At 21.7% G+C, this 22,962-nt stretch overlaps 1 protein-coding gene and 1 long non-coding RNA gene across 2 annotated transcripts in view; both read left to right on the plus strand.

The window, feature by feature from the left end:
- The window catches only part of LOC122511585, an 86,554-nt gene that overhangs the window by 42,706 nt on the left and 20,886 nt on the right, over positions 1–22,962 (plus strand). The gene's annotated exons all lie outside the window — the stretch shown is intronic.
- LOC122511582 (pancreatic lipase-related protein 2-like) lies at positions 15,754–19,279 on the plus strand. The gene is made up of 4 exons (XM_043626936.1): positions 15,754–15,887; positions 16,346–16,699; positions 17,409–17,651; positions 18,750–19,279. Exons 1-4 carry the CDS (start codon positions 15,839–15,841, stop codon positions 19,157–19,159), a joined length of 1,056 nt encoding a protein of 351 aa, XP_043482871.1. The 5' UTR covers positions 15,754–15,838; the 3' UTR covers positions 19,160–19,279.

Consider the following 22,962-nt stretch of genomic DNA (forward strand, 5'->3'; position numbering starts at 1 on the left):
AACATTAAATTTTCAAAAAGTATCAGAATTCTTAAAAATTGAGATAATTGAGAAAAGAATTAAATTTGAATGAATAGCAAATAGGATTAGAGGGTAATATTTTTGTGTTCGAAAATCATGGGAGGTAACGAAGAAGAAAAGGAAGGAGGGGGAAGAGGAGGATGTGCTCGATATATATATACATATATGTATATAGAATATAAAAGATTGGGCGAAAGATCGATATTTTTGACTGCAATTTAGTCTGCGTTTAATCAACGTTTAATCACCTCGTCAACAGTCCGGTTAATCCGCGAGCTTGCTTTCGTCGAGGTAGTATGGCCGGATGACGACGCGGCGCCATGTTTAAACTCATCATTATTCGAGGCGCTAATAGAGCTCCCGGGGAAAATACCCTTGTGGGCGCTTCTCTCGCAAAAAGACGCTCAACGAAATACGAGTCCTGTCATTTATCGTTAAATTCTTCCGTCTCTCTCACTCACTCACTCTCTTATTCTTTCTCTCTCCATCTCTCTCTCTCTTCCTTTCTCTCTTCGTCTCTTCTGAAAATTTCATATAATAAACTTTTCAAAGTGGTGGTATTTTTAAATAAGATATTTCCTTAAGGATATGTACAGAGAGGAAAATAATATTCTACCGAATTCTTTTATTTTTTACCACAATAGCAAATTCCACTAAAATATTTTTGGAAATTGGGAATATTCCTTTTGAGAAACTCGTCTGACTAGTCATTTACTTCTACTACTGAAAGGATAATTTATTAATAAAGAAATACGTCTGACTAATAATTTACTTATGCTACTGAGAGAAAAAAATGAAATAATAAAGTACGTCTGACCAATAATTTACTTTTACTACTAAAAAAAAAATTCGTCTGACTAGTAATTTACTTATACCACTCAAATGGTTAATTGATAATAACGAATTATGTCTGACCAATAATTTACTTTCACTACTCAGAAAATAATATATAAAAAGTAGAAAAAATAATAATAAAATACGTCTGACCAACAATTTACTTTTACTACTAAGGAGAACAAATTCGTCTCATTAATTATTTTATTTCTACTATCGAGAAAAAAGTTTTATAACAATAATAATATTATACGTCTGACTACTAATTTACTTTTACTACTGAAATGATAATTTAATAATAAATAAATACGTCTGACTAATAATTTACATCCACTACTGAAAATATAATATAAAAATTAGAAAAATAAAAATAAATAAATGTCTGACTAATAATTTACTTCTACTATACTAATTAAGACGATAATAATTATTGTAATTTTTATAATTAGCAGAAATAAGAAAGAGGCAAAACAGGGTTTCTTAGTCTCCACTAGTTATCAAAAATAAAAACAGAAAATTGTGGACGATAAAATATAATAAATAAAAAATATTATTAAGTAATAATTAAATATTTTTACAAATATATATTATTTTAAATTATATAATAAAATATCATAATATTAATATAAAATATTAAAACAAAATATTATTTGTATATTTTTCTCAATATTAAGTATTGAACAAAAAGTAATAAAAAATTGAAAAATTTAATTTTCTTGATGACCACAAAGTTTAAAATTTTTTGACAAAAGAAAATTATGTCATTGACCTGAAATACAATTGAAACTAGGGGGAAACTTTGAAATACCAATTTCCGGAAATAGAAGGTTCTTTCTAGAATTTTTGTTCCGGGGAATTTTATTTTGAAGGCTTGAACGGGAAACTGATCAAAGTTTGTAATTAAACAAGTTTAGGAGTTTGTACAACTTACCGTGTAATATGGATTTGGAACATTATTAATTAAGTTTGAATATTTCAAAATGAAATTGGAACAGGGATGATCGGATTAAAATTAGACTGTAAAATGTAAGTAAAAGTTTTTTTTTCCTCTTTTGACGATAAATTAATATTGGAATATGTTAAAATAAATCCTGTTCGATTTCTTATTATTCTGTTTTTATAGGAACGAATTAAAGATTTGATGATTATGTAAATTAGAAAAAAAATTTTTAATAAAATTTACAAATTTCTGTAAATTTTATTACTTTTAAGTGGTAAAGTAGAGTTTTGGTCAGACGGGACTTCTCTATTTTTGTTACAATTTGTTACCTACTATCTTTATTTATAGTCAAAATCTACAATAGTATAAATTATTTATTTATGAAAAATCCAATTTATCTAGGAAATTCCTCTAATTTTTTCTATTTTCAGTAGTAAAATAGAGTTTTAGTCAGACAGAGCGGTTTTTTATTATTTTATTTACTATTTTTATCAGTTTTATTTAATATTTGTTAGTATTCCTATCTACTGTTGACATTTATTACTGAAAAATCCAATTCGAAAAATTTTACGATTTCCTGTTTTTTTTGTTGGTGTTTTCAGTAGTAAAGTAGAATTTTGGTCAGACAGGACTTTTCTATTTATTTTATTATTTGTAATTTTTTTTATTTATACAGTAAAAACCTACGACAGTAAAAATTATTTATTCCTGAAAAATTCAATTTATTTAATAAATTCATCTAATTTTTCCTATTTTCAGTAGTAAAATAGATTTTTAGTCAGACATAACGGTTTTTTTATTATTTTCTTTACTATTTTTATCTGTTTCCTTCAATATTTGTTAGTATATTGATTTTAAGACTTATTAATTATATTTCATTAAGAAAGATTAAATGATCTTTTATAAAATCGTTTTATTTTGTCAGCGGATTTTATCAAAAGTATAAAGTACTATAAAAATATTCAATTTCTAGAATTTATAAGAAAATTATTAATTTTGTTGTCCAACGTAACAGACTTAAAAATGAAAATATTGAATTTAATTTTAAATTCTTTCTATCTCTAACAATAATTAAACAAAATATAATTTTAATTAAATTCGTGGAAAAAAATTTGAAAGAGAAAAAATTTCACATCCTCTAAAATAGTGAACAATAAATCAATTTATAAATTTTTTTTTGCAATAATATTATCACAAAACAAATTTGAATTATTAAAAATTTGAACTAATTAGAAAAAAAGTAATACGAAATTCATAAAAATTAATTTTTAAATAATAAATAAAGTAATTAAAAAATAAAAATAAATAAAGCTTCTTTTCTTAGAAAATAAATTTTTAAAAAACCGTGTTTTGCATTAATATAAATTCGTTTTTTTTTTGCAATTATTCATAAGCAACTTTTTCTATATTTTAGAATGTTAAATTAATATTACCAATATTAATATAGATTGAATTTTAAAAAGTTTCAAATTGAAGTTTTAGAAAAGTTGGATTGTAAAAGATTTTAAATTAAAAATTCTCAAACAAGTTAGTTTTTTGAAACATTTTTATTCACATTTGTTTTCAAAGTAGTTGTATTTTTAAATGTATAATATTTAATTGAAAAACTTTCAAATTATTCAAAATTTCATGAATTTGTTTTGTAAACAAGTGGATTTTAGAAATATTTTAGTTAAAATTTCTAGAAAATAATTGAATTGAAATTTTGAAAATAATTTTTAATAAGTTACAGTAGCAATTCAAAAAAATTATTCGAATTTAGGATTTAAAATTTGGATTTTTTTTTAAATCTTCCTATGGAAAAATAATCGATAATAATTAAATATTTATTTCAAAAAATCTATTTAAGTACCAAGTGATTTTACAGGATGTAAAATTTAAGAATTAGGGTATTTTTTATTTCTTTTGGTAGTAAAATAGAATTTCTGCTACTATCAGTAGTAAAATAGAGTTTTGGTCAGCCACACAGTTTTCTTTAAAGTTTAAAGTATCAAATTGATACTAATTGTGGATCAAATTAAAGCCCAAAATATGGATCAATTTTTGTATTGATCCACATTTTTGGTAAACAATACGTTGCAATTTGATACTTTTAAGTTAACATGGATGTAATGCATTACGTACTAACAAAGTATAATCTCTCATAACTGAAAAATCTCATTTAAAATTCTGTCAGTTAATAACCATCGATAATTCTACTTTAAGTAAAAGTAGTCAACTTTCAGTAGTAAAAAATACGTTTAGTCAGGCAAAACCCATCAATTCAAATTTCAAAGCAGTTCTTACTAATTCCCCCCCTCCTTTCCATGGAAGAGGGGGAGGAGGAATTCCTCTCTGTGGATTATCGTTGACCAGTAAAATTTTCAACAATTTTTATTATTATTATTTTTTTTTTTTTGACAGTCAAGAATTGACGAGTGTGTGCTTTATTAGTTTATTCATTGGAGCGAATGTTGAATGCCGCAGAATTGCCATAGTGTGACATATCGTTACAAACACGTGCAGGAAACGGACTGTCCTCCGCCTACATTTTGGCGTATGCACACACACATATATATATAGTACATAGGAAACGATATCCAGTGTACCAACGGGTATAGATGGTTGCCAGTGTCTGCTCGCATTGCAAGTACGTCACTATATCGTCATATACTCACAAGTAGGGAGAGAGAGAGTGAGAGAGAGTTGTCCTCTCACTCTAGAGGGGCATACACAAATACAGGCGCACAAAGAAGTGGACAGTCTGCTGGTGACACTCAGAAGCACCATCAGTTATATAGAGATCGCCAAAGCTCCCCACAACCCCCTTTCACCCCCCCCCTCCCCGTTTCCTCTTGTCGCATAGGAACCTAGTTGGTTCGAAGAGTAGGGAGTTGGGATTCGAGAAGGGTTTCTGCTTTTTTAAATCCTAGCTGTGTGAAGGATCCATCTTGGCCTGGATGAATGCACGATCTCTGCACCTATATTATATATTGTCATCCCTTAACCCCTTCAATTTACTCCATTCATTTTTACTCTCTTTCTCTCTCTCTCTCTCTTTCTCATTTTCTATCTCTCTTACTCTCTCTCTTTCTCATTTCCTATCTCTCTCACTCTATTTTTCTACTTTTTTCTCTCTTATTTTCTGTCTCACTTTATTTTTCTCTTTTTTCTCTTTTTCTTCTTACCTTCTCTATTTTTTACTCTCTTCCTCTCTTATTCTCTTATCTTCTCCCTCTCATTGTCGTCAAATCGCCTAAAATATTATAATTTCAATTTTTTGAATATAAAATTATATTTTCAATTTTAAAATTCTTTACCTATAAGACCGAAATATTAAGCGAAATTTGAATTTCGCGGGAAAATGACTCGAAAAGCTGCCGACAGATGGCGAGGAGAATCTTCGCTCACAATTGAAATAGAAAATTATGTGAATAATTTTCTACAGATTTGGTTGCAAAAACTAACAATTTACTTCTATTACTAAAATTAATAATAATGCGTCTGACTAATAATTTACTTTTACTACTAATACAATAATAGAAAATTTAGAAAAATAATAACAAAAAAATACATTTGATTGGTTTTTGGGTTTTTTTTTCAACTTTAGATAGATTGTATATATTATATTATTATGTTATAATTATTTTTATTTTATAATTAATTGAAAATTGTAATGACAAATAGAAATCATCAGAATTTTTTTTTTATAAAAGGCAAACATTGTGTTGAATATTACGTTTTGTCAAATTGAAAGCATGCAGATTCTTGTTCTTTACTTCTAAATAAAATTAGAAAATTTTCAAACAACTGTGATTGAGAAATAGAAAATTTTTTATTTTGTATTATTTTTCTTTATGAATCACAATTTTTTTAAATAAAATTATTATTTTGTTTTAGAAAAAGAAGAAAAATATTTGCACAATTGCTATTTTTAATCATGTTTAGAACAGGATTTTCCACAAGAATTAAGACAATCAAAAATTTCAAATTTAAACCTTTTTTAAATTAAACAAATTATAAAAGTATTGTTATGAAACATGAAGATATCGATTGCTCCGAGTCGAAGACTCGGAGTGATCGATTTCTTCATGTTTTCTAATAATTAAAGATGACCGAGAGATAAAATCATTATTTTATATTATAAGAATATTGTTACTGAAACTTCATCAAAATTATTTTCATCATTTTAATTCAATTATTATTTTTTAGAATTTTTAATTTTTTTTATGAAAATAATAATTGAATTCCTTAAAAAAAATTTATTATTTATGAAAATAATTGAATTTCTGTGAAATTTTTATTATTTTTTGAAAATAATTAAATGTTTGCATACAATTTTATTAAAATTTTTTTTTAAATAATTGAATTCTTTTTGGGAAATTTTATTAAAATAGTAGATATTTGAAAATCATTGAAATTAGAAAATTTTTTGAAAATAATTGTAATTGGGACAAGAATTTTTTTGACATTTATGAAAATAATTGAACTTTGGAGAATAATTTTGTTATTTATAAAGATAATTGGGATTTTTACAAGAATTTTTTTTGAAATTCAATTATTTTTAATAATTTTTGAAATGTTTCTTTGAAAATTTTCAAATCTTTTTGTTTACAATTAAATTTTACGAAATTTCGTCGATTATTTGGAAATTCTTTAATCAAATATATATTAAAAAATAAAAACTTCAAAAAATTTTGCTTTAAAAAAGTTCCATTAAACTTTTTCAAAAAAAATTAAATCTACTCACAAAAATTTAGAGAGTTTAATATTCAATTATTATCGTAAATTTTAACTGAAATTTAGATTTAAATTAATTTTTATTAGAAAATTCTACAAGAATTCAATTATTTAAATACAAAAATAAATAATTTATTCGAGAATTAAATGTTTCTTAAAATAGAACTTTTACAAAGAATTTTATAAACAAAATTTTTAAAAAGGTAATTAAAATTCTTTTGACGAATTTTAATAAAATTTTTATGAATAATTTCATTTTTCCAAAAATTAGATTAAAATTGTATTAAAAATAAATAAATAATTGAATCTCTGTAAAAAGTTTGATTAAATCGAGAAAAGTTTTTGAAAATAATTGGAATTTTGACAAGAATTTTATTAAAATTTGTTAAATAATTTATTTTTGGAGAAAATTTTTATTTTTTATAAAAATAATTTAAATTTTGACGAGAATTTTTTTTAAACTTTGGAACATAATTTAATTTCTGCGAAAAATTTTATTATTTTTGAAAATAATTTAATTCTTGAGACGAATTTTAATAATATTTCTTTTGAAATAGTTGAATTCTTTTGTGAAATTTTATTAAAATAGTAGATATTGAAAATAATTGAATTTTGATAAATTATATTAAAATTAATTTATTTTTTACGAAGAATTTTATTAAAATTAATTTGAACAAAAATTAAATTGTTAAAAAGAATTTCATTAAAATCTTTGAAAATAATTTAATTCTTTCAAGAAATTGAATTAAAAATGTATTGACGATAAAACATAAATTCTAATAAATGAATTATACGAAAGTTTTTTAAAATAATTAAATTTCTTTAAAGAATTTTAATAAAATTTTTAAGAATAATTACATTTTTCGAGAAATTCCATTAAAATTGTATTAAAAATAATTGAAATTTTGCGATGAGTTTTATTATTTATAAAAATAATTGAAAACCTATAAAAAGTTTTTTATGATTTATGAAAATAATTGAATCTCTGTAAAAAATTTTATTATTAATGAAAATAATTGAAAACCTATAAAATGTTTTCCATTATTTACGAAAACAATTGAATCTCTGTAAAAAAATTTGATTATTTATGAATATAATTGAATTATTACGATGGAATTTATAAAAAATTATTGTAAATAATACAATTTTTGTGAAATTTTTATTATTTAATTAATTCATTCAAAATTGAACTTTTACAAAATTTTAAATTAAAACCTTTTGAAATTTATCTATTTATGAAAATTGTTAAGTAATAATAGTTTACTTCTAAATTTCTAATAGTAAGAAAATTATATAAAAATTGGAAAAATAACAATAAATAATACGTCTGACTATTAATTTACTTTTACTACTGAGAAATAATATTATAGTAATTAGAAAAATAATAATAAAAAATTGTCTGACTAGTTATTTACTTCTACTACTGAGAGAGAAAAATATAATAATAATAAAATATGTCTGACCAATAATTTACTTTTACTACTAAGAAAATAATATAAAAATTATAAAAATACGTCTGACTAATAATTTACTTCTACTACTTAAAAAAATAATATTATAATAATTAGAAAATAAAAATAGAAAAATACGTCTGACTTACAATTTACTTCCACTACTAAGAAAATAATATAAAAACTAGAAAAATAATAATAAAAAAATACGTCTGACCAATAATTTACTTCTACTACTGAGATAAAAATTTTATAATAATATCTAATAATAGTAACAATCCTAGCAATAATAAAATGTCTGACTGATAATTTACCTTTACTACTGCGAAGATAACGTAATGATATTAATAATAATAATAATAATAATAATAATAATAATAATAATAATAATAATAATAATAATAATAATAATAATAATAATAATAATAATAATAATAATAATAATAATAATAATAATAATAATAGTAATAATAACTAGAATAATGAAACAAAAAATAGGAAATGAAAATTAAGAGAATCTTTTAGCATATAAATTATTTAACTAGCATTTTTGCGACAGAGTGAATTAGAAAATAAAGTATTGGTGACGTTAACATATATTAACTTATTAACAGCATTTTGCATATTCTCGGAGTGATTTTTAATAATTTATTTGCTAAGAGAATGTTTGAAAAATTCTTTTTACTTGTTTTGACGGGATAGTAGTTCCGTTAACCCCTTATTCTGCCTGACCTCACGACCCTTGTCAGGTTCGGTGACATCTTTGATAATCTCTTGTTACTCTGGAATTTATTATACATACACTCAGTGGTTTTTCACTGTTACCCAACTATTTTTAAAACTATTTAATTATTATTGTTATTCATTTCCTATTGTTTAATTTTAATTTCAATAACAATAAGTATTTTCAAAAATAATATTCATTTTCTGGTTATAATACACATAACTATGTTTTTTTATATTTTCTTTATTTTTTTTTTAGATTTTATTAATTATTAAGAGGAAAAGAATTTATTTATTAATTATTAGTGAATTATTGTTAATTAATAATATATTAAATAATTAAAAATTTGTTTTTGATTATTATTACTAAAAAAATATTTATTATTGAAGATAAACTAATAATTATGTTTTACTTTTTTATCTTTTTTATACTAAACGAATTATTATTTATTTAGTGTAAAAAATATGTATTTATAATTATTATTTTCAATAATAATGTTTTTATTTGCCATTATTATTAATTTATATTCAAACTAACATACAAAATTTTTTTTTCCACGATTTATTACTATTAATTATTAATATTATTTTTTTTTATTATTATTTTTGGTGTTAATATAAATAATAATATTTATTATTACTCACGTAGTGATTTCATTTAATTTTTCATTTTAATGATTTATGTAGCTATACGTTTGCAAATAAACATGTAAATACGTATTGTTTAAGTGAAACGATAAATTGAATAGTAAAACGGTGTAAATAATTAAAATGCATTAATTATACATACACTGCTCAATATCTTTGACTTTTAATAAACAATATTGTTAAAATATGTTAACAAAAGTTATTTGAATTTCGATATATTAAACATATAATTCTTCTGTAAATTTTACACGGGGAAATTTCCCCGATAACATGCATTCAACATTTTGATGGTCAGATAGTCGATAGCAGTAGTATTGTAACTCATTACAAACAAAAGGATGAAAAAAACAAAACTAATGCCCAATATAACGTACACATATAACAAAAAATAACAACAAAAAAAATAAAAAATAAAATGTAATCAAAATAATATAGGACAATCGAGCAAAAAAAAATCATGTATTTTTTTTACTAATTGGACAAAAAAACATTTTTTTTTTAATTTTTCATTCTTTTTTCAAATTTTATTTTTTCAATTTTTCTTTATTCAACCTACGCAGTTTTTAATAAATATATATCTAAAATTTTTACTATTTTTTATTATTTTTTATTGTTATATTTGTTATAATAATATTAATAAGAATAATTATTATTATTGCTATTATTATTATTACCTCTACTTTATATTATTATTAATTAAAATAATAATTAAATATTTGTTTAAGAAAATATAATTTTTCTTATCAATTAAAAAAACTGAATAAAAAAATCCTATCAAATTGAAAATATTTTTTTAATTTAAAAGTAGTAAATAAAACTAAAGAAAAGAAATTCTTAATATTTCCAGAATTTTTAGTTGCGATAAATTTTCGATATACGGCTATTAAAGAATGTTTTCTAACTTATCTAATAAATTAAAATCTTGAAATCTTATTTGCGTCAATCATTGTTCTCTTTATCAATTATCGAATTGATCTCTTTAATGAATCTATTTGTCATGCCCTTGACATGGAAAAAAAACTATTTTTCTCTCGATACACTTAAGAATATCGACTTTATAATTTGTATTGTTGATTTTTCTTCTTCTTTTGTAATTTTTACTAAACTATTTAAAATTAAACTAATTCTCCCTACAATGAATTTATATTCAGTACAAAAAGTAATTTTAGTGAATAATAGTTCACTAATAATATAATCAAAAATACAGAAAATATTTTTAGTTTAATAAGGACTAATTTTTGTTTTAAATAGTTTACTAAAAGTAATTTTACTATCAGGTTGAGTAAAAGTATTTTCAAAAAATTACTTTTCTGAAAATTACTTTTTCTACTAAATTTAAATTATTGCAAATTTAGCAAAAAAAAAAAAAAACTTTACTAAGAAATGGTTCACTAAAATTATTTCCTTCCTTTTTACAATTTATTTACTTATAGAATTCTAGAATAGAATAGAAAATAGAAATAAAAATTACAGAAAAAAATAAAATATTAAAATTACATTACTATTGTTTTTAAAAAATTTAATTAACAAAATTCTTTAATAAAAATTTAAAATTGAAATGAAAAAGTAATTTTACTGATAAGTTTAGTAAAAGTATTTTCAAAAAATTACTTTTCTTACAATTAAATTTTCTACAAAATTTAAATTATTCCAAATTTAGCAAAAAAAAAATGTAATTTTACTAAAAAACGGTTCACTAAAATTATTTCCTTCCTTTTTTTACAATTCATTTAGAATTCTAAAATAGAATAGAAAATAGAAATAAAGATTTCAGAAAAAAATAAAATATTAAAATTACATTAATTATTGTTTTTCAAAAATTTAATTAAAACTACTCTCTCCAATAAAAATTCAAAATAGAAATAATTGCAGATTTTTAGAATAGATTAGAAAATAAAAATTCCAGATAAAAATAAAATATTAAAATTACATTATTTTAATTTTTAAAAAATTTAATTAACAAAATTCTTTAATAAGAATTCAAAATTAAAATGAAATTATTATTAGAATTGAAAATGAAGAAAGAACAAAAAAAAGAAAGAAAATTATAAATGATAAAATCATTGTTCCCTTTATTTGTTTTTTAGAGGTGTTATTAACAAAAGGGTTTTGAAAAGGTTACTTCCTGAAAGGTAGACACGCATTTAATCTTCTCTCGACAGGTCGAGAGTTGAAAGAGGTGGGGGAGAGGGAGGGGGGGGTGCAGAAAGAGGGTTTTCGATGAGGTGAGGAGAGATGAGGGGGGGCAAAGGGGGTAACAAAAAATCTTTTTTGAGATAATCGAGAGCCGATCGACCGCACCACGAGTTCTCGAATACTCGGCATTGTGTCCATTCGTTGGATTGGTTAGAGGCGATTGAAATCTTTTTCTCGCAACTCGTTTCCATTATCTATCTGTTTTCCCCCGATTGTGTGTGAATTTGAGCCGCGCGCCCGTTTTGCTTAAAGCCGATGGTATTTACACATTACGTCCAAATCACGCGCTCGCGTGATTTCGACACTCTCTCTCTCTCTCTCTCTCTCTCTCTCTCTCTCTCTCACTCTCTCACTCACTCTCTCTCGAAAAAAAGAAGAAAAAAAAGGAAAAAAGTATTCAAATTTATATTCACAAATCAAGGGAATTTTATATGTATTGTAAAAATCGCCACGAAATCTCATTTTATCCTTCATCTATAAAAAAGAAGGAAAAAAAAAATAGCGAAAGAAATTTGTTTTTGAATAAATTTTTTCATTCATTATTCGAAATGAAAATGTAAATTATTTATTGTCGTTAAATCGGAAATTTATGCTACGAATTTTACTTCTTTTATTTATTTCCTAATATTTATTTTTTTCTCTAGTATTTTTGTTCATTTCTTTTTTATTTTATTTGTTTGTTTATATTTTTTTTTTTATTTATTTCTTTACTATTTTTGTTTATTTGGTTAATAATTTCTGTATTTATTTTTTAAATATTTTTGCTTATTTGGTTAATATTTTTTTTTTATTTATTTCTTCATTATTTTTATTATTTTATTTATTTATATTTATATTTATTTTCTTCATTATTATAATTTTTTTCAGCTCTTAATAATTCGAAATCGAAAAATTTAGAAAAATCAACTCCGAGTTGAATCGAACCCAAAACCAATGGATTTTAAAACCAAACGCGCTAATCACCACGCTACAAACGTTGCATTATTCAATTATTGATATTATTTTCATTTATTCTTTAATTATTTTTATTTACTTGTTAATACTTCTGTTATTTATTTCTTTACTATTTTTATTTATTTGTTAATATTTTTCAATTTATTTTTTTATTATTTTTAGTTACTATTATTTATTTGTTAATATTTTTTTATTTCCCTATTATTTATATCTATTAATTTATTTTTAAATATTTTTTTTTTATATCTTTACTATTTTTAACTAATTTTAAATAACTCAAAATCGGGAAATTTGGAAATAACTCGCTTCTGAGGGGATTCGAACCCACGACCAAAGGATTTAAAATCCAACACGCTAACCACCGCGCTACAAACGTTACATTATTCAATTAACAATTATTGATATTTTTATTTCTTCTTATTTTCGTTTATTTATTATTATTATTATTATTATTCACATTTCTTTATTAACAATCAGTTTTTATTGATTATTATCATTTACTCATTGATTACAATTTTATTTCTGATTTATTCTATTTTATATATTAAAAAAATATTTATTTTATTATTTACTTTTTTATTATTATTTTATTTTTTTATTTTTTATTCAAGTATTCATTATTATTTCATCTTTTATGTGTTTATTTATTACTACTTTATTTCTTATTTATTTATTCATTAATATTTTATTTCTTATTTATTTATTTAATACTATTTTATTCGTTATTCATTTATTCATTATTAATTTTCGTTTTATTCATTCCTATTTTATTTCCTATTTATTCATTCATTAACTATTTTATTTCTTATTTATTTATTCATTATTATTTTATTTTCATTAGTATTTATTTTTTCATTATTATTTTTTTTCATTTTATTTTTATTTATTTATTTTTTTTTTTTTTGTGAAAGGAAATTGAAATATTCAACGAAAAATTGGCACTTTTATTGAGAGCCCAGTTGGTTGATGACTTTGGGAGTCATTTTTCAAAAACGTCGACTGCCTCAACGAGATGGGGGCAAAGGGGGTGTTCAACCCTGAGTGTAGGGTGGCAAAATGGCGTCGCACGGTAAATCGATGGAGGCTAGTCACTGCAGGCGCCCTCGCTTCCACCCCCTTGCCCCTCTTACCACGTCCCGCCGCCTCTTTCACCCTCAACTTTAGCCACCCTCCCGCCCCCTTTGACGAGACCCTCATTTTCGAGTTTCACGCAAGCGCCCGCACCCTCAGCATAGTCTTACAGACGCCTACGCGCAATTTCGTGATAGCCTAGACGATTATTTAATTATTTATCCAAAGAAGCAAATTAAACTCGTTAAAAAAAAATTACTTGAAAAAAAAAATAAATTTTTAATTCACTTTTTTTTAAATTGGAAAAAAAATTTTTTTTGAGTAATTCTTTTAGAATTTTTTTTTCTTTTTTAACTATTTTTGTAATATATTATTTAATTATATTTCTTCTTAACATTATTTTACTCTTTTGAATAAGATTTTTAAGTAGAAAAAAATTTATTTTGGAAAGAAATAGAATTGTAATAATTAAAAACTGTTGAATTCGAAAAACTTTGAGAAGAAAACATTTTTTTTTTGTACTGGAACCATTCTTTCCAGTATAGTTTTCGAAAAAAAAAATTCTCGACATGATAATAATTACATTTACAAATAAAGAATAATGGAAAAAATAATTTAATTTCAAAGGTCAATTAATTTCTTTTTTTTTTTTTTTTTGAAGATTTTATTTAAAAATAAAAAAGAATGATAATAAAAAAAAAGTATTGCGTTAACATCCGTTACTGATTGATTATTATTTACAAAAGCATTTTAAAAGCAGGAAATAAATTTGCTATCAATCAATCAATCGACGATTTAGAGATTCGTTTATCGCGTTGACACACAATCCAATTAATGAAAAATAAAAAGAGTGAATTTCTTAGGAAAAATAATAATTATTTTTGATAAAAACCTTTTTTTCGAATAATTTGCAATTTTTCACTCAATTATTCATCAAATATTTTATTTGTCACTTTGTTCACTGTGTGGAAAGTTTTGTTAATATTTTAATTAATTATTTATTTATATTATTAATATTAAACAATTACAATTTACCTTAAAAAACATTGTTGTCATTATTAATTAAGTAATTAATAAATTATTAAATTCTTTAGTAAATAATTATTACTAAATATATTAATTTTCAATACATTATAAAAATAATATATTAAAATATATTGAATTTATAATTATATTAATTTTTTTTCTTGAAACGGTTTTTTTGTAATTAAATTAATAATTAAATTTTAAATAATTATAAATATTAATAATAAAATTAATTGAATATTAACATACACGTGTATAACATGCTATTATAAATTTTGTTTAAAAATATTGTCATACTTTTTCATTCGAATTTGAATTTGTCGATTGAATATTTAATAAAATCGCAGGTTGTTAACATCTCCGATGATCAACTCTAATTTGATTAAACATTAAACAAGTTCTTTTTTTCAATATATATATACCAAACGATAATTAAAAATTCAGTGTGAAATGTAAGTTTATTTTAATTTGCAAAATCAATTTTTCTTTAAAAAAAAAAAAAAACGTTATAAATAATTATAATAAATAATTTAGAAGAATAATAAAACTTCTAATACTAGCGAAAATAAAAATGACAGGAAATATTAATTATCGTTTATATAAAAATAAAAAGTGGATTTTAAAATTTTAATTTAGTTTTGTAAAATTACTTTTTGGATTTTTACTGTCTGGTAAAAACAAATTATTCGTAGAATTATTTATTTGTTCAATTATTTATTTACTTAATTGCAAAAACTTAACGGGACCAGCCGTTTTTATTTATTTATGTATTAGTTGTTTAAAAAAATAATGGGAACAAGTCGATTTTATTTATTTATTTACAAAATTGAACGAAACCAAAAAAAAAAGTTTTTGTTTATTTTTTATTTATTTAAAAATATAATCGGGAAAAGTCGCTTTTATTTATTTATTAATTTATTTATTTACAAAAATGAACAAAAAAACGTTTTCATTTATTTATTTATTTACAAAAATGAACAAAAACAAAATTTTTAATTTTATAAATTTTAACAAAACAAATTTATTATTTATTTATTTTTTGTTTAATTGAAAAAACGACAAAATTTTTTTCTTTTGAAATATTTGAATTATGCGCAATATATTGTTTGGCAGTCATGTCAAAGGAGAATTAAAACTGTTTTTAAAAAGATGATAGAAGAGAGTTTAGTAAGACAATTATCTTTTTATGCCGACTATCGTTGCTTGGATTTAAAAGAACAATTCACTCATTTTAATCAGTTTCGTTTACGACAACATGACAATCATTAGTGTTCTTTCTTATTTAACTATTATCGTGGCAGTTGGTAAGACTCGTTATTTTACTTTTTTCTATTTTTTTTTTAATTTCAAAAACGATTTTTCCCCAACAGTGAATTTATTTCTAATAAAAATATTGTTTCTAAATAATATTATATTCATAATAAAATATTGTGCAAATATTATTATAAAATAAAAAACAAAAAAATATTATCTATTTTTTGAAATACTTAAAAATTAAAATATTTATTATTTTTTTGTTATTTATAATAATTTTATATTTATAGTGTTTATTTTTTTTACTTATTAAACAATTATTATTATTTTATATTTATTATTATCTTGATTGTTATTACTGTAGAATTATTATAGAATCTAAAAATAATATTTAAAATATTTTCATAATAAAATCTTTTTTTAATTCATAAAACGCTTTCTTAATGACAAAATAAGAATAAAAAAATGCGAATTCTAAAAAACAATTTTTTGGTTTTGAATTTTATAGGTAAATGTTTTGTAGTGGAATTAGATGACGATATCAATCGATTTGAGAATGAGAATACAGAAATATTCGATGATAATGGATTATGGTTTGCTGATGATAATAATAATTTAGTTAGAGCGACATTAAATAAAAGTCTCCTCTCATCTGGTGATGTTGATTTAAATTTGAATCTCGACAATTATGTTTTTTTTCTACTCTATACAAAAGAAAATATCGAAAATTTCCAGTGGCTCTATCTAAATGACAATGTCACCTTATCGCAGAGTAATTTTAATTCTAAAAGACCGACAAAATTTATCACTCATGGATGGACCAATAGCTATAAAAGTCCCGCTTGCAATCTCATTAAAGATGGTATTTAAAAATTTTTTATTATTTACAAAAAATGTTTTTCATATTCTTCTAAATATAATTTTTTTTCATGGTTTGATATAATAATTGATCATTGATGACTAAAATTAATTTATAATTTAAATATTGAAAATAACAACTAAAATATTAATAACTAAATATTTACAATTAAAATGTTAATTAAATAGGTATAAAATATTAATTAAAATATTAATTAAATATAAAACATAAATTAAAATAGAAATTAAATATTAATTAAAATATTAGGTATAATTATTTAAAATTAAAATATTAAGAACTAAATTTTAATAATTGAAAAATTTGAATTAGAAAAAGAAAAAAATCAAAATTGACGAGTAATAAAATTTAAAAATTTTTATTAGTAGGCAAATAAGTAAGTGAAAAATAATAATTTTTCCCTCTCTCAATTTTTATTTGAATAATGAAAGAAAAAATTAAAATTAATAGAAAAAATTAACTAAATTTTAATTTAAAAATTTTTAATTTAAATTGAAAAATTTAAATTAGAAAAAGAAAAAATATCAAAATTGACAAATAATAAATTTTTAATTATCCATTAATAGGGAAATGAGTAGGTGGAAAATTATATTTTTCCTCTCTTTCTCTCAATTTTTATTGGGAATAATAAAACAAAATATTGAAATTAATAGCAAAAATGATATTTTAAAATTGACAATAATTTAAATTTCAGCATTTTTAGAGCAGGGAGATTATAATATTATTATAATCGATTGGAGCCGAATCTCAAAGAATGAATATATTTATGCATCTTATCAAGTGAAAAAAGTTGCTATTTACGTAGCTGCAATGATTGATTTTCTACAGACAAAGGGATTGGATACATTAGCAACAACACTTGTTGGTCATTCACTCGGGGCTCACGTTATGGGCCTTGCTGGCTATAATTCTCTTAATACTATCGACTACATTGTTGGTAATAATTCCAAATTTATTTGCGAAAAAAGTAAAAAATCATAATTACTTACAAATAATAATTAATCATTTGTAATTAATTATTATTTAATAGCAAATAATTAATCATATGAAATCAATTATTATTTAATAGAAAATAATTAATTATTTGCAATTCATTATTATTTAATAGAAAATAATTAATAAATAAAAATAAATTAGTATTAAATAACTAATAAATCATAATTAATTAATAAGATAATTAATCAATAGGATAATTAGATAATTAATTAGTAAGATTAATTAACGAATATTTTAATTAGATAATTACTTAGTAGGATAATTAGCGAATCGATTAATTAGTTAAAGGGCTAAGTAGTGAATAGGTTAAATAGTTAATTAATTAGTAGGATAATTGGTACTCAAAAACAATAAGTTAATTTATTGATAGGTTAAACATTTAACAGTTAATATCATAATTAGTAAATAGGTTAATCAGTTTCTTAATTAGCAGAATAATAATTAATGAATAAATTAATTAGATAAGAGATTAATTAATTAATAGGTCAATTAGATAATTAATTAGTAGGATAATTGATGAATAAATAAATTAGTTTATTGGTTGAAAGGTTAATTAGTTAATAGGGTAATTAGTGAATAGATTAAATAGTTAATTAATTAGTAGGATAATTGGTACTCAAAATTAATTAGTTAATTAATTAATTGGTTGATAGGTTAATCATTTAATAGTTAATAGAATAATTAGTAAATATGTTAATCAGTTTCTTAATTAGCAGAATAATAATTAATGAATAGATCAATCAGATAATAGATTAATTAATTAATAGGTCAATTAGATTATTAATGAATAGATTAATTAGATAATAGGTTAATTAGTTAATATGTCATGTAGATAATTAATTAGTAGGATAATTGGTGAATAAATGAATTAGCTTAGTTAGGTAATAGGTCAACTAGTGAAAAGTATAATTAGTTAATTATTAAAATAATTCCGAATAATTAATAGAATAATAATCAAAAATAAATTAAATTATCATAACAATTAATAAAAAATATCAATTAGGAAAAAAACTAAATTAGGTAAATTTTTATTTCCAAGGTCTCGACCCCGCTCTACCACTTTTTGGATCAGCGTCAGAGGGTTCGAGAATATCACCAAATGACGCTAATAATGTGGAAATAATTCACACTAACGCCGGTTATTTGGGTTATAAAAATGACATTGGCGATGTTGATTTTTATCCAAATGGTGGCAGTTCACAAATTGGTTGTTTCATTGATATATTTGGAATTTGTTCTCACAAACGTGCCTTTGAATTTTATGCCGAGTCAATTTTAAGTAAAGACGGATTTTATGGGAAAAAATGCGACGACTACGATTCTTATGAGGAGGAAAAATGCAGCGATGAAATTGCACTCATGGGAGGGATAGAGAAAAATTTTAAATCAAAGGGAAGATTTTTTCTTCACACAAGAGATAAAGCTCCCTATGCAGTTGGTCCCAATTGATTTTATTTTTAAGAACTGAATTTTTTGGGGAAAGTTAATTAAAAGAAATATTAGCTTATATTTTATTTATTTTTATTATAGAATCGTTTATGAAATAAATTATTAAGTAAATAAGTAATTTAATATGTACATAAATAATAAAATAAATAGGTAAATAAATAGGTAAATAAATAAGTAAATAAATAGGTAAATAAATAAGTAAATAAATAGGTAAATAAATAAGTAAATAATTAAGTAAATAAATATGTAAATAAATATGTAAATGAATATGTAAGTAATTAAATTAATAGGTAAAATAAATAAGTAAATAAATAGGTAAATAAATAAGTGAATCTATATGTACATAAACAATTAAATAAATAAGTAAATAAATAAAGTAAATAAGTAGGTAAATAAATAAGTAAATAAATATAAAATATATAAATATGAAATATAATAATAAAAAAAATAATACCATATCAAAATCTATAATTAAAAACAAAATTTTTAGTTGAAAATTATAATTTTTTTTCAGAATTGATAAAATAGATAATTTTTTTATTCAAATTAATTATCATATAACACCATTTGAAGTAGTTATAAATTCAAAAGATTAGTAGGAAACAGAATAAAAAAAAAATTAATTTAAATCAAATAAAAAAAAATGTCTAACCGAAAAAGTATAGGAATTAAAAAATTTGTCCACCTTTCCGTTCAATTTCATTGCTATTGATTTCATTAAATGCTTTATTTCTCTGCCCATAATGTCGTCATTCGATGTCACTAACCAGAGTGAAAAAAAGAAGAGAGAGAGAAAGGTAGAGTGAGAGAGAAAATTAATCATTATAATGGATTCAAAAAGCGATTCAATAAAAAATGAAATTTCTCTCCCATACATATTTATTAAAATACAATAAATCCGAGTATTGTTATCTGTGAATTGTGAAAAAAATATATAAATCCACATTTTCTTACTTTGTTGGAAAAATACATTTAAAAATTATTTACAAATATTTAATAGAATAATAGTGGTAATAATAATAGTAATAATAGTAATAAAAATAATAACTATTTTTTAGGAATTGAAAATTAAAACTATGAAAAAATTGAATTTAATTCATTCATTCAACATTGTTTAGTTATTTAATAATGGTAATAATAATAATAATGTATTTAATAATTATCAAAAAATTTTAGTGATTTAATTTAATCGTAACTTTTGATTAATTTAATTAATTTACTTTACATATCTTACTGCAAAGTAAAAACAATTTAAATTAATTAAAAGCAATTTGAAATAATTAAAAACGATTTAAAAGCATTAAGATCAATTTCAAAAAAAAATTAAAAACAATTTAAAAATAGAATAAATATTCAAAATTCAAATAAAAAATTATTAAATACAATAGGATGGAATCGAAAACATTTGAAAATAATTTTAAACAATTGAAAATAATTTTCAAAATTATAAATTATTTGAACACTATTTAAAATCATCCAAAGTAATAGAAAATAATTGAAAATAATTTTTAATATTAGAAAACATTTAAAAATAATTAAAATCAATTGAAGATAATTAAAAATAATTAGAGATAATATGAAAATAATTGTAAATAATTAAAAACAATATTGTAAATAATAATAAAGTTGAAAAAGTTGAAAGGACGAGTTCATTCATCAGGCAATTGGTCTTTATATTGTAAATAATTATTGTAAATTATTATTGTAAATAATTGAAACAATTAAGAATAATTAAAAACAATAGGAAATAATTGAAAACAATTGTAATTATTGTAAATTATTATTGTAAATAATTAAAAACAATAGGAAATAATTGAAAACAATTGTAATTATTGTAAATTATTATTGTAAATAATTAAAAACAATAGGAAATAATTGAAAACAATTGGAAATCATTTGAAAACAATTTAAAATAATTGCAGACAATGGTAAACAATTGAAAACATTTGCAGCATATTAAAAACAATTGTAGATAATTTGAAAATAATTTAATATAATTGAAACTGAATGGAAATAATTGAAAATAAAAACGATTTGAAAGAATTGAAAACATTTAAAAATAATTATAAACAATTAAAGAAAATTAGAAACCATTGAAGAAAATTTAAAACCATTGAAGATAATATGAAAATAATTAAAAATAATATGAAACCGATTAGAAATAATTGAAAATAATTGAAAATAATTTGAAATCAATGGTAAACAATTGAAAACATTTGTAATAAATTATAAACAGTTGGAGATAATTTGAAAATAATTGAAACCGTTTTTTAATAATTGCAAACAATTGAAAATAATTAAAAACGATTTGCAATAATTTAAAACCGATTTGACACAATTGAAAATATGTTAAATAAATTTTAAAAAAAGTAAATATTATTTTTAAACAATTGAAACAATTGGAAACGATTGGAAACAATTGAAATAGTTGGTAACAATTGAAAATAATTAAATACAATTAGAAATAATTTGAAATCAATTTGAAATAATAATTAAAAATAATTTTTAAAAAAAATTAAAGACAATTGAAAAATAGAAAAATGTTTCGATAAATTTAATTTACATAACTGTTTAACAATAAAAAATAATATTTTCCAAATAAGTTGATTAAAATAGAAAAAAAATTAGTAAGTTCTTTAATAAATACAGAGAAAAAAATGTGATATATGAGAAGTCAAAGTAAACTATCTTGTAAACTTGTAAAGGACGAGTTCATTCATCAGGCAATCGGTCTTTTTCTGCAGCTGGCAAACAATTGTTCTATTTCAACATCGATCTCATACGAGTGTGTGAGAACAATAATTTTTCAGTCGAATGTGTTTGTTTCGCGTACGATTTATTTTTCTGAGGGAATTGATGTTGCACCCAGGTTTTCTCTTTTTCTCTCTCTCTCTCTCTTTCTCTCACTCTCTCTCTGTGTGCCGTGTTTCGAAGAGAGGCTATATATAGATATATTTCGCTTCTATTTAAACTCGTCTACGGTCAGTGTGCAGATTAAAATTCCCGATTGAAAATGGCGCGAACGAAAACGCCTTTCCAATATTCTTCGTTGGCTATGAAACACTATTTTTTACGCGATATATAGCTCGACTAAGAATCGTTCTAACAGAATAAAAATGTCAGTTAAACGAGAAATCTGATTTTCCATTTCGTATTAAATTTCAATCTACTTTTCAATTAAGTTATATATGAAACAATTATGCTTCTTTTATTTCCTATTTCTTTTCTTTTTCATTGACTTTTTCTCCATTCTTGTTCTTTACTTTCTTTACAGTGAAGTAGGGAAGAGGAGGGGGGGGGGTTTATGAATTCATTTAGCTGTTGAAACTAAAAATAGTCTCTGTATATTAGAATGCTTATTTTGCTTCAATATTTCCGTTGGGGGGGTTTTTTTTATTACCTATAATAATAACTCACAAGGTGGATGTTTAGGAGAAAAAAGAGTTGATGACTTTAGATAAAAATTTATATTTCAGTTTTATTTGTTGCGAATAAGTTTTTTATTTATTATATTATTATTCATATTATAATATTTTATTTCATTATTTTAGTTTCTTTTATTTTTTTAAATTGTACTTCATTATTTTATTATATTTTATATTTTATTTTACAACAAATTTTATAAACTGTTATAAATTTCATTGATTCGAATTCACAGAATTTAATTGCTAAAATAAACGAAAAAATTTGCAAAATATTAAAAAAAAAATTATTTTCAGAAACGAAGTTAAAAATTTGAGCAAACGAGAGACTTCGAGAAGGCATAATTTTAGATCGTAAATAAGTAATATAAGCCAAACTAC

This window comes from Leptopilina heterotoma, unplaced genomic scaffold, assembly GCF_015476425.1.
Source record: "Leptopilina heterotoma isolate Lh14 unplaced genomic scaffold, ASM1547642v1 Lhet_88, whole genome shotgun sequence".
In the NCBI taxonomy this organism is placed as follows: domain Eukaryota; kingdom Metazoa; phylum Arthropoda; class Insecta; order Hymenoptera; family Figitidae; genus Leptopilina; species Leptopilina heterotoma.

Bases quoted from the DNA above. Each gene is read 5' to 3' on its own strand.
- LOC122511582 (XM_043626936.1), top strand. From the start codon at position 15,839: ATGACAATCATTAGTGTTCTTTCTTATTTAACTATTATCGTGGCAGTT. The intron at 16,700-17,408 runs GTATTTAAAAAT...TTTAAATTTCAG, and splicing joins TTGCAATCTCATTAAAGATG to CATTTTTAGAGCAGGGAGAT. The intron at 17,652-18,749 runs GTAATAATTCCA...TTTATTTCCAAG, and splicing joins TACTATCGACTACATTGTTG to GTCTCGACCCCGCTCTACCA.